We start from the raw sequence: 12,463 nt of genomic DNA on the forward strand, positions 1-12,463 counted from the left end.
TAATCCTGTCTTTTAAAGGACTAAGATGATGGTGTCACCTCTACAGGAAGTTTTCTCTGACCACTCTCCCAATTCTCTGTACTCTCCGCTTTTCTCATTGGCCAAAAATTTTGCTAATGTAGCAAAGAACTTCCAGAGGAAAAGGAACAACTTATCTGATCATAACTACTAAAACACTCAATCCCTGACACAAAGGGACATAAAGAGGATATATAGGTATTCATTGATGAACACAAGAAATGCATTAGAGAAATGTAATCTGTATTATAAAGTGACAGACCTCACCCTCTTCCCGCATGAACTCCCATTTATATGTCACATCAATCTCTGACAGGAGAAAAATCTGACCTCAAGAAAATAAAAAAATCACACGCAGAGATGCACAGTTCCTTAAAAACCATATAAATGAAAACTAATAATTGTATGATAAATAATAATATTCAAATACATAGTAAAAATAAAAAGAGTCAAACTGAAATCGCAAGAGCTACGGTGATTGCCGTGTGAGGTGATGGTGCAGGACATGTGAGAAGAGGAGGAGGGCCATGAGGATTGCGTGCCTCACCCTGTGAATCACCGTCCTGCTGCTTCAGGCTCTGTTAGGAATAAAAGAGCAGGGCAGGGGGCTGGAGGTGGAGGGAAGCTTTGTCTTGTCTTCAGATGTCTCATTATTTTTCCCCTTTCCCTGCCGCTCCACTGCAGCCCTGTAAAACATTAGGCAAGCCTCTTAAACACTCCCTGTCTGTTCCATTCCTCACCACACGGGGAGGAAAAAAAAATGATTGGCCCAAAAAGGCTCTCTGAGAACATAATACTGTCAGAAAACTGAAGCATTGATTCTATAAGGTCAGTACTATATGATCTCAGGAGATAAAAGTCATTTATCTTTCTGTTTTGTTCAACTGAGGAACTGTAATCCATCGCCCACACATCCCCATCAGACCCCCTAAATAGGTTCATGAAGCACTTATAACCATGTAGAAGCGAACTGAAAGGTAACCCCATGAGAAATGTGCTCCCTAGTTTGCAATTCATACCAAAATCGGCATGTATTTTGCACTGCTTCTTAGAAGATATTAAAAGTTACAGTTTGTGCTTGCTCACTGCTTAAAATTATATTTCAGGGGATATTCTTGGGAATAAGAACATTTAAGAAGCTGGATAACCACTGCCTAGAGACCGCATGTTAACTCAAAGCTTTTAGTTTCCCTCCACTTAGGACAAGTTAATTCAAGTTTATGCAATATTGCTCAGGAGTTTCTACTTCGCTAGATCTGATGTGGGGCCCAAGAGTTTATATTTCTAACAAGTTCTCTGGTGATGCTGCTGCTGGTCAGAGTACCACACTCTGACAGCCAGCGATTTAAATAATGTACTTCTGTTTCAGTACCAGCTATTTTTATTTAATAAATTGATAGATGCATCTTATATCGATTCCTTATCTTCCTCTTTTTTAAGATATTGATGATTTCTAAATTCCCTTGTAATCTGAAAGCAGGCAGAGATGATTAAGGCTCAAAAAAAAAAAAAAACCAGATTTTTCTCTTTCTTTAGAATCCAAATTACTGTCATCTTACTTCATTTATCATTGTGCCTCAAATTCCTCATCTGTGAAAGGGGGACAATAAGAGAGTTCAATCAGATAAAATAAATAAAAGCCCTTGGAAGAATACCAGGTTATATTAGCAACTAGATAAATGTCATTTATTATTTTACTGCAATATATTACTGTGGTTATCCTCACTCATTTTCTCTTTATTACTGAGGAAAACTCATTCATGTTTGCTACATGTTTTACATCATTGATTTATATATGAAATCTTCATCCATTTATGGTGAAATATTCCAGAGCTCCAGTGGATTCAATAAACTGGGGAGCAAAGTAAGGTTATAATGTCAAAGAACTAGGTTGTAATCCTACTTCTGCCACTAAATTGCTACATGACTCTGGGCAAGTCATTTAATGGACTCTCAATTTCCACTTCTGAAAAAAGCTTACCTTGGATATGAAGATCAAATGAGATAATACAAGAGGAAGTTTTTTTTAAGTACTACAGTATTCCTGTTATGAGAAAAATACCTCTATCTGGGAACAGTTTATAAGATATTAACTAAAGAAATAAATGGCCACGGTCTCTTATATTCTTAAATAACAGTACAATGATACGAATCACCACATAAACTATTTACTGGATATTCTCCAATATCACCTAGTCATAACTTTTTAAAATATCATACGCAGGAATATGTTTCAGGAATATCTGAAATACATCCTGCAAAGTGAAAGAAAAAGTGGATACAAAAGTAATCTCAGGCATTATTGGATAGAAGCTGCAAAAATTGTCACTTTGTGGTGTCAGCATAATTTTTATCTTGATGAAGAAGCCTTCTGTTGGTGCAAGGCTTTTGTTTAGCATAGCTCAATGTATATATATACATATATATATACACACACGTGTATGAATAATGGTGACTACCAACTGGTGATTTTCATTACTAGTTACTAATATTCTAAGATAAATCCAATGTTCTTATAAAATTGCATACTACAGTTCACAAGTTTTTATATCTTACTTTATTGAAAAGAAAATTTGGGAATTTCAATTAAATTACTACTTGTAGGACCAAACAAAGTCAGCCACACATTTTTGTTACCAATGCTTAATAACAAGGAAAGATACAATGTATATCTCTGATGACATTCTTTACAGAATGTCTCCTAATGAAACATAGGAAATACAGTAGTAAAACTCATTTTTTTTGTAAGGAATGAACTCTTAAAAAGCATGTATAAGCATTTTCAAATAAGATACCATTAACACAGCATCAATACTCTCCATTTCAAAGAAATCCAGTTATGAAGTCTTTTATAAAGTTTATCTTAATAACACTCCTAATTTAGTAAGTTTCCATTTTCATTTATTTAGCTTTCTCAATGTAGGAGATACCCACATCCTACAGGACACTATAAACTTTAAAATATCTAAATGCAATTTAAAATATGTAAATGCTGTTGATTTTTTAAAAGACCATATAAAAATCATTTTTATCAACTATAATTGTTAAAATTGATTAAAATTTTAAGAAATTAGTCTGAAAATATAAGTAATGTAAAATAAGGGACAGCAAAGATAGAATGCCACTCTGTAAATGGGTTTCTAATACTAGAGATTAAAATCAAAAGTAGATAAATATGAGCACCATGTCTTCCTTTATATAGGTTTATCATAATGTTCAAATACCAACTACTTTTAATATATTTATGCCACTGTGTTCCCAGAAAACATACTAGATCTAACTTCATAGGCCTAATACACGCACATCCTTGCAGGTGCAGCTTTTTAGTAAATGGGGGAAACGAAAATCCTGATCTTAAAGACTAACTTACATGCAATAGGAAACAAGTGAATTCAGGTTACAGGCCTTATGAAGGTTGTTTTCAAAAGCTTTCAGTTAGTCTCACTGCATTAGGAAACACTCTAAAGTGGGTCATTTATAGTTGTTTATGCCTCCATTTTCAGCTACAGGAGATGGCTTTTTTACCTATCCAGAACATTATACCAACTTATTAGAAATTTATGGATATAAAATCTTCAGTTGGTACAAATATATCTCAGTGGTTTACAAAACTATGGGTAGAAAGAATAGTCTTGGAGCCTGAATTAGAAATTTCTAAATAACGTCACTTTGCAGACTCCATGGTACATGGGAGCCCCTCGAGTATTTCTGTTAAATGAACAAATGGACAAAAATGTGCTACCAATTACTACAACTGTTTGAAAGGAAACTATATGAAAAAAATACTTACAATGGTATTCTAAAATGCATTTATGTGAGTTCTCCATAAAGCAGTTGGAAGTGCCTCGCCCATAGGAAGCTTTTACATGTACTTGTCATTACTCTTGTCCTGTAAACTTAATTTGGTTCACAACAATCTTTGTAGCTACATTAATATAAGCCATCACCACCACTGATAAAATAAATCTCAAATATGTGCACACTATTAGTGAGGCTGTAGTAGCATTACTTTTATATGTGGAAGAAAGAATATCTAGAATCTCAAAACTGTCTTAATGAAGATTAATTCAATAACCTTAACAGAGAAGTAAATTCAGCCTTATAATTTATCCTACCAACAAACTGATCCCTCATAAGCCAATGTGTCTTCTATTATTGTATTTATATAATTCAGAACTCCATGAAGAACTATTGATAATATTCGTGTTCACTTGTATCTAAGAAATTCAATTAAAAAGAAAACATCAAAATTCCAATTGACCTGCAAAAGTTTTCCTTCCCACTGAAGTAAATTGTAATATAGGAGACTGCTAAAATATGTTTGGGATTTACTCTCTTACACTTTGATTGCTGACCACAACAGAGATGAAGACTGAGGTAGTCTGAAAATTCTGTGAGGATTAAATCAGACTATATTCTTCACATTCTCTAAGGAAGTAAGCTTTAGGCTGTGCGAAGCACCCTCAACTTCCAGGGGTCAAGAACAACAACTGCTGCAATGAAAGAGCAGAGTAGTTAGGGTTAAGGAGGTGGTTGCCATCTACAATGAAACTAGCTTGAGTATCTATTTGTTGGTATTATTAAAGTCAATTATATTTCTTTGACTTAGGCAGAGGAGCATTTGATGAGATACAGAGATTTTTAGAATAAGATGTCATTTTAAATTAAACACACCAGGGATATTTCCATTTCAAGGGAAACCAGTTATGGAGTCTCTGATAAAGATTATCCAAATAATGATCCTATAATTTACAAAATTATGACTGAAAATGTATTATGACATATAACAGGGAAAAAGTCTACTAATTTGTATTGCACATAAGTGGATAAGACATACCACAAATGCTAAATAATATAAAGTAACTTATAACTGATATAATCGTAACTGCATTAAGGGGTTTGGCTAAGATGTAACTGTTGTTTAACTGAAGTGATCAACAAAAGCAAAATCAAAAGTTTCATACACATTTCAGGGGATGTTCATAGCAATGAGCCATTTAAATAAAACTGTGGGGAACATGCTACAGAGATGAGTTGTAACTGTAATTATGCTTTTACTTCTCACTGCAAACAACTGATTAACTGCTAAAAAGTAACAAAAGATTTTTTAGTTAAAAGTAGCAGAGTATTTTTTTTTTTGCAGTAATTAAATCAATTAGTATCCAAAAAGGAATGGTTACAGTAGAGAAATAGGGTATAGGGGAAATTTAAAAAGCATTTAATTGGTGGAGGCAGGTAAATTAGATTCCTACACAAAAAAACAGTTAAAGAATCTTTATCTTAATTACTCAAATAAAATCTATATTAAAATTTCATTTCTTCCTTTATAGCTAGTTCTGCATCATTTCACATGGTTTTAGTATTTTCACCAAGAAAATCCGTAATTTACTGAAATAGTTTTCTACTATTAACAAAACTAAGCCAAAGTATATATCTTTTGAAGTAGCGGGGAAAAATTCCCTCTTTTGAATAAAACTGAAACAAAATCTCTAAATGCAAACAAAAAAGACAAAAGAATTAGGCTAATTTAAAATGCTATTAGAACTATGAATGGAAAGTTATCTTTATAAAAATATTTTGCAGAGGAAGAGAATTAAAAGGGAAAGCATACAGATTCTCCTTTTTGAAGGTTTTGCTTTAAAACACGACTTCTGAATAAGATGGAAATAATGCCAAAAAATTCCTTTTATTTTCATTTTAATTAGGTTGGCAGAATTATGAGATACTGAAGGATAGCAGATAAGGGGGAAAAAAAGTGAAAAATCTCCCCCCACCCCACAACTAAAGCACTATTCACAAAATGAAAGTATTATTTATGTCATTTTCTTCCATTTCATTCATTTTAAAGTTGTGGGTAGTTACTGACCTAATGAAATGATTAAGACATATTAAAACTGTAACTTCATACCCAACGGATCTAGTTTCTTATATTAACTTTAAAACTCATACAAAGCAATCATAGATAAAACATTATATTATACTGCTGTACATAGTACAATAGTCTATTTTGTCTCAATTAATAGGATATGTTTATAGCATAAGTGGGTTATTACATATCAGTAATTATATCCTTCTAACAAATGATTCATAGAAAAAAATATATACATAGTAGCAACAATTAGATCATCCCAAGAAATAATTTGGAGGAAAAAATATATATATATAATTGATTTATAATTTGGATGTGAAAAGCAATGATAGTTAAAGTTATTAAATGGAAGATTAATTATATCTTCAATTCAGGCATTTCTAGATATATGTGTTACCTCAACAATATCCGAGTTGGTTCTGCTTTCATGAGGTTCATTATATTCTGTATACTTGAGAAGAACTTTGTCCATGTCAGTGCTGGCATACTGAAACAGTTTGTTAGAGCTGTTGAAAATGATGAGTGCTATTTCACAGTCACAGAGCACACTAAGTTCATAGGCTTTCTTCATTAATCCAAACTTTCTCTTTGTAAAAGTGACCTAGACAATCAAAGAAAAAAAAGGTACATTTTTAGCAAAAGTATTAGTAGTACTTGAATACAGGGTACCTAAAGAGGAGTCTTATTTTAATATTGAGTCATATTCCAAAGCTGAAAAAGCCTCCTAGCCTCATGCTCCACACGAGCCTCTTATTCCCCGCTCTGCTGCAAGACTACAGTCCTAAGTTTAACTTGTAACTCCTGACAGAGCAGGTTTCCCTTTATCCCTGGCTGCCAGTGTGCTGCAGAAGGCAAAGAACCAGAGAATGACACAGTTGACCACTGGCCCTTTACCATCCAGTTTAAAATTCACAGTCTAGGGTCAACAAATTCCCCCAATGTCTAAATTCTTTGAATATTCCAGTTTTTTTTTTCTTCCAGTTTCTAACTGGAACTTGTCACCTCAAGTCCTCTCAGAGATCAATTTTTGTTGGTTTAAAACATTATACCCACTATGCTCAAAGCCTGAAAGTAAGTCCTTTTTGCTCCTTGTTCTATCTTACAAGTTATTTTTCCTTCCTTCCCCTTCAAAAACCCCAGGTATCACCAAATAATTCTCCTTTTGATGAGCACCAAGTGACCATCATGTACTGATAACTTTCATCTGATACTTTTCTTTCTAGCCCTGCTCTTAGCTCTAGTGACTTCAGTATCTGTGTAAAAAAAAAAAAGAAGAAAAGAAAAGAAAAAAAGAAAGAAAGAAATTGCAACATCTCCCAACCTCCAAATGATCCACTTCCACCACATGACAAGCTCCCACCTACTGTCATACCTTTAACTATACCATCAAGAACCACACACATCACCTCCAAAATCTCAATTTCATGTATTCCATTTTGCCTCCTATCTAGCTCTATTTTTGTATTCTCTCTCCAGAAATTCAGAAATTTTTTAACCATTATCCAATCCTCCAATCCATTTACCTCACCACTTTGTTACTGTCTGTTCTCATGTCCTTTCTTCCCTCACTAGGGTGATGTGCCCCTTCAAATCACTAGGTTTTTATCCTTTGGAAAACCAACTGATATTATTGAAACATAGATTGTATAAGTAGAAATTCAGAGCTTTTCACTGCACTGAAAGTAATATCCAAATTCATTAAGCAAATAAATTATGTAGCCTCAAACTCTCTATCTGAAGTTATTTCCCAAATCTCTGATATGTGTGTACATATGTACATGTGTATGTCTTCCTTAACCACCAGCTACTTTCCTCCTTAGGAACTTTGCTATTTTCCCTCCCTGTGGAACACTCTCTACTACCTGTGCCTAATGGTTCCTTTCCTTACCTTGTGAAAATAAATCTATCATTATTTAATCTTTCAAAACAACCCTTACAATACAAATAATTTTATATAAATGCATATACACACACACTCAAATGGAATAGTGTTTTATGCTTGCCTCCCTACTTTCCCTTGCACCAACATAAAGCCCCTTAACCAGTGTTGTTGTTTTTTAAGATTTTATTTATCATAAGACACACACACACACAGAGACATAGAGAGAGAGAAAGAGAGAGAGGAAGAGAGAGAGGAAGAGAGGCAAAGTCATAGGCAGAGGGAGAAGCAGGTTCCATGCAGGGAGCTCAACGTAGGATTTGATCCCAGGACTCAGGGATAATGCTCTGAGCCAAAGGCTAACGCTCAATTGCTGAGCCACCCAGGCGTCCCTTAACCAGTGTTTTCAACTTAGTATTTTTCATACCACGGTTTTGTGCAAGACCATATAACCATATTCACACATACACGTATACATACACAAGGGATTTTGTTAGCATTTGACAAAACCGGGACTCTTTCGATAGGCTTTATTTTACTCATTCAACCACATCAGTTTTAGGCAAAAAAAAAAAAAAAAAAAAAAACCCACAAATTTTATTTTTATTTTTATTGTCATTTTACTCCAGCACTACAATCGTTATAAAGGTGGGGGGGGGGGGGAGGCTAAAAAAGCCTAACCTAAAAAACTCATTACCTCTATAAATTGAGACAAATTTGCTTGACCCTAGTTTTTTTTAGATTTTGTTATCAAATCTGGGACTCACATAATTCTGAGTTTAAGAAGGTTGGACTGCAGCATCTCTAAAAAGAATGTCTGTATTTAAGATCCCAAGTGCCTGCAAAGATTTTCACATGATCTATATTTAGGCATATCTTTATTGTTGAATTTTTTTAATTCAACAGTTATAAACATTACTCAGTGTTCATCAACATATGTGTACTCTCAATCCCATTTATCTATTTCTCATATCCTCCCACCCATCTTACCTCCCTTCTGGCAACCACCAGTTTGTTCTCTGTAATTAAGTCTTTTCATCTTTTTCATTTGTTTTGTTTCTTAAATTCCACAAGTGAAATCATATTGTATTTGTGCTTCTCTGTCTTATTTCAATTAGCATTTTACCCTCTAGGTCCATTCATGTTGTAAAATGGAATGATCACATTCTTTTTTATGGCTGAGTAATATTCCATTGCATATATATACAATACCTTCTTTATCCACTCATCAGTCAATGGACACTTGGGTTGCTTCCTTATCTTGGTTATTATAAATAATGCTGCAATAAACATAGGGATACATAAATTTTTGTGGATTAGTGATTTTGTTTTCCTTAGGTAAATACCCAGTGGTGTGATTCCTGGATCAAAGGATAGTTCATTTTTAACTTTTTGAGAAGCTTACAGTTTTCCATAGTGGCTGTTCCAATTTGCATCCCCACCAACAGTACATGAGGGTTCCTTTTTCTCCACCACCTCACTAACTCTTGTTATTGCTTGTCTTTTTGATTCTAGCCATTCTAAGGTGATCTCTTATTGTGGTTTTGATTTGCATTACCCTGATGATTAGTGATGGTATCTTTTTATGTGTCTGCTGGCCATTTGTAGGTTTTCTTTGGAAAAATATCTATTCAGGTCCTTGGCCCATTTCTTAATCGAATTGCTTGTTTTTTAGTATTGATTTATATAACCCTTTTTATATATTTTGGATATGAATCCCTTTGTTGGATATATCATTTGCAAATATCTTCTACCATTCAATGGGCTGCCTTGTAGTTTTGTTGATGATTTCCTTTGCTATACAAAAGCTTTTTATTTTGACGTAGTCCCAATACTTTAGTTTTACTTTTGTTTCCCTTGCCTTAGGAGACATCTAGAAAATTGTTTCTACAACTGATTTCCAAGAAATTATGCCTATGTTTTCTTTTAGGAATTTTATGGTTTTGAGTCTCACATTTAGATATTTAATTCACTGTGAGTTTACTTTTGTGTATGCTTTAAGACAGTGGCCTAGTTTCATTCTTTTTCAGGTCAAGGTCCAGTTTTCCTAGTACCATCTATGGAATAGACTGTCTTCTCCCCATTGTATATTCTTATTTCTTTATTGAAGATTGACCATATACGCATAGGTTTCCTTCTGAGCTCCCTATTTTGTTCTGTTGATCTATATGCCTATTTTAGTGCCAATACCACACTATTTTTTTATTACTACAGCTTTGTTGTATATCTTGAAATCTACCACTGAGATCTCTCCAGCTTTGCTGTTATTTCTTAAGATTGCTTTGACTATGTGGAATCTTTTGTGGTTCCATGCAAATTTCAAGATTATTTGTTTGGTCTGTGAAAAATGTTATCAGTATTTTGAAAGGGATTGCATTAAATGTCTAGATTGCTTTCAGTAGTGTGGACATTTGAACAATTTTTGTCATCCATGAACATGAAATATTTTTACATTTGTTTGTGTCATCTTTAATTTCTTTCATCAATGTCTTATGGGTTTCAGAGTATACAGGTCTTTCACTTCCTTGGTTGAGTTTATTCTTAGGTATTTATTTTTGGTATAATTTTAAGTGGGACTATACTCCTAATTTCTCTTTCTGCTACTTCATTATTAATGTATACCAATACAACAGATTTCTATATATTAATCTTGTACCCTAGGACTTGACTGAAATCATTTATCAGTTTTAGTATTTTTTTTTTTAGTGGAGTCTTTAGGGTTTTTCTACATATAGTACCCCATGTCATCTCCAAATAGTAACAGCTTTACTTCCTTACCAATTTAGATGCCTTTTGAATAAAAGTGGTGAGAATGGACATCCCTGTCTTGTTCCAGGTCTTAGAGAAAAAGCTCTCTGTTTTTCACCATTAAGTATGAGATTAGGTATGAGTTTTTCATATACTGCCCATATTATGTTGAAGCATGTTCCCCCTAGGCCTAGTTTCTTGTGAGTTTTTTATCATGAATGGATGTTGTATTTTGTCAAATGCTTTTTCCCCATCTATTGAGATAATCATATAGTTTTTAGCATTCTCATTAATAAATCACATTAATTGATTTGTGAATATTGACCCACCCAAACGACTCTTGCATTCCTGGAATAAATCCCATTTGATCGTAGGAAATGACTTTTTAAAATGTACTACTGGATTTGGTTTGCTAATGTTTTTTTGTTGAGGATTTTTTCATCTATGTCCATTCTGAGATACTGGTATGAAATTTTTCTTTTTTGGTAGTATCTTTACTTAGTTTTGGTATCAGGGTAATGTTGGCTTCACAACATGGAATCCTTCCTTCCTCTTTTACTTTTTGAAACACTATGGAAACAATAAGTATTAACTCTTTGTTAAATGTTTGGCAGAACTCAACTGTGAAGCCATCTGGTCTTATATTTTTGTTGGGAGTTTTTGATTACTGATTTAATTTTATTGCTAATAATCAGTCTGTTCAATTTTTTTTTTAATTTCTTCCTGTTCCAGCTTGGGTATGTTATATGTTTCCAGATATATAGAAATATAACCATTTATTCTAGGTTGTCCAATTTGTTGGCATATCATTTTTCATAAATATGAGAATATTTTGTATTGTATTTTTGAGGTGTCAGCTGTTATTTCTCCTTCATTTCTGATTTCATTTATCTGAGTTTTCTTTCTTTCTTTCTTTCTTTCTTTCTTTCTTTCTTTCTTTTTTTTTTTTTGATGAGTCTAGTAAAGGTTTATCAATTTTGTTATCTTTTCAAAGAACTAGTTTCTGGTTTCATTAATCTTTTCCAATTTTAGTCTCCATTTCATTTCTTTCTGCTCTATATTATTTCCTTTCTTCTACTGGCTTTGGGCTTTGTTCTTTTTAAGCTCCTTTAGGGATAAGGTTAGGTTATTTGACATTCTTCTTGTTTCTTCAGATAGTCCTGTATTGCTATAAACTTCACTCTTAGAACAGCTCTTGCTGTATCCCAAAGATTTTGGACCACTGTGATTCCATTTTCATTATCTCCATATATTTTTTTTCATTTACTCTTTGATTTCTTGGTTGACCCATTCATTGTTTAGTAGCATCTTATTTAGCCTCCATGTTATTTGTGTGACAAACTGAAAATCAACAACTCTTCTTAGATCCCTCACAGAATTGAGGTCAAAGAGCAATTTCTGCTCCCCAATTTGGATACAGACAAGCAGATACAAAAAATCATAAATCAGCAGAAACCTTCACAAAAAGTACCAGCAGGGTAGGAAAACCTGAACTGTAATTGAGGAATTCCTCGAAGCTCAGAGTAGACAAATACAAAAGTTAAACACTCCACCGGGGGGTTAGGGGGCAGGTGCCCAGGCTTAAAGCTGCATGCATACACTTTTGAGTTTTATGCCCATCAGGTTCTCACAGTAAAGATCAGAGGAAAATCCCCTTGTGCTTCTAGCAGGGCAAGTGGAAAAAGTAGCCATTCTGAAATATGTCAGAACATCCTGTTCTTCATAAGGCCTGCCTTTAAGACAAACTATTTTAGAGTTTGAGCCTAACTTAGAGGTATTTTTTTTTTATTTTTTTTTAAATTTATTTATGATAGTCACACAGAGAGAGAGAGAGAGGCAGGGACACAGGCAGAGGGAGAAGCAGGCTCCATGCACCGGGAGCCTGACGTGGGATTTGATCCCGGTCTCCAGGATCGCGCCCTGGGCCAAAGGCAGGCGCCAAACCGCTG

At 33.9% G+C, this 12,463-nt stretch overlaps 1 protein-coding gene across 10 annotated transcripts in view; it reads right to left on the reverse strand.

The window, feature by feature from the left end:
* MEF2A (myocyte enhancer factor 2A) overlaps nucleotides 1–12,463 on the reverse strand; it is a 165,365-nt gene that overhangs the window by 56,065 nt on the left and 96,837 nt on the right. For 2 of the 10 annotated variants that reach the window (XM_041753225.1, XM_041753224.1), the window contains exons 1-2: nucleotides 8,979–9,183; nucleotides 6,285–6,488 (exon numbers count right to left, since the gene is read on the reverse strand). In XM_041753225.1, coding sequence (XP_041609159.1) covers nucleotides 6,285–6,488; nucleotides 8,979–9,059 — 285 coding nt within the window. In that variant the 5' untranslated portion in view covers nucleotides 9,060–9,183. Of the gene's footprint in view, nucleotides 1–6,284; nucleotides 6,489–8,978; nucleotides 9,188–12,463 lie in introns of those variants that run through there. The other 8 variants (XM_041753227.1, XM_041753226.1, XM_041753230.1 and 5 more) reach the window with 7 other exon arrangements.

The sequence above is a fragment of the Vulpes lagopus genome, chromosome 4 (genome assembly GCF_018345385.1).
Source record: "Vulpes lagopus strain Blue_001 chromosome 4, ASM1834538v1, whole genome shotgun sequence".
Classification (NCBI taxonomy): domain Eukaryota; kingdom Metazoa; phylum Chordata; class Mammalia; order Carnivora; family Canidae; genus Vulpes; species Vulpes lagopus.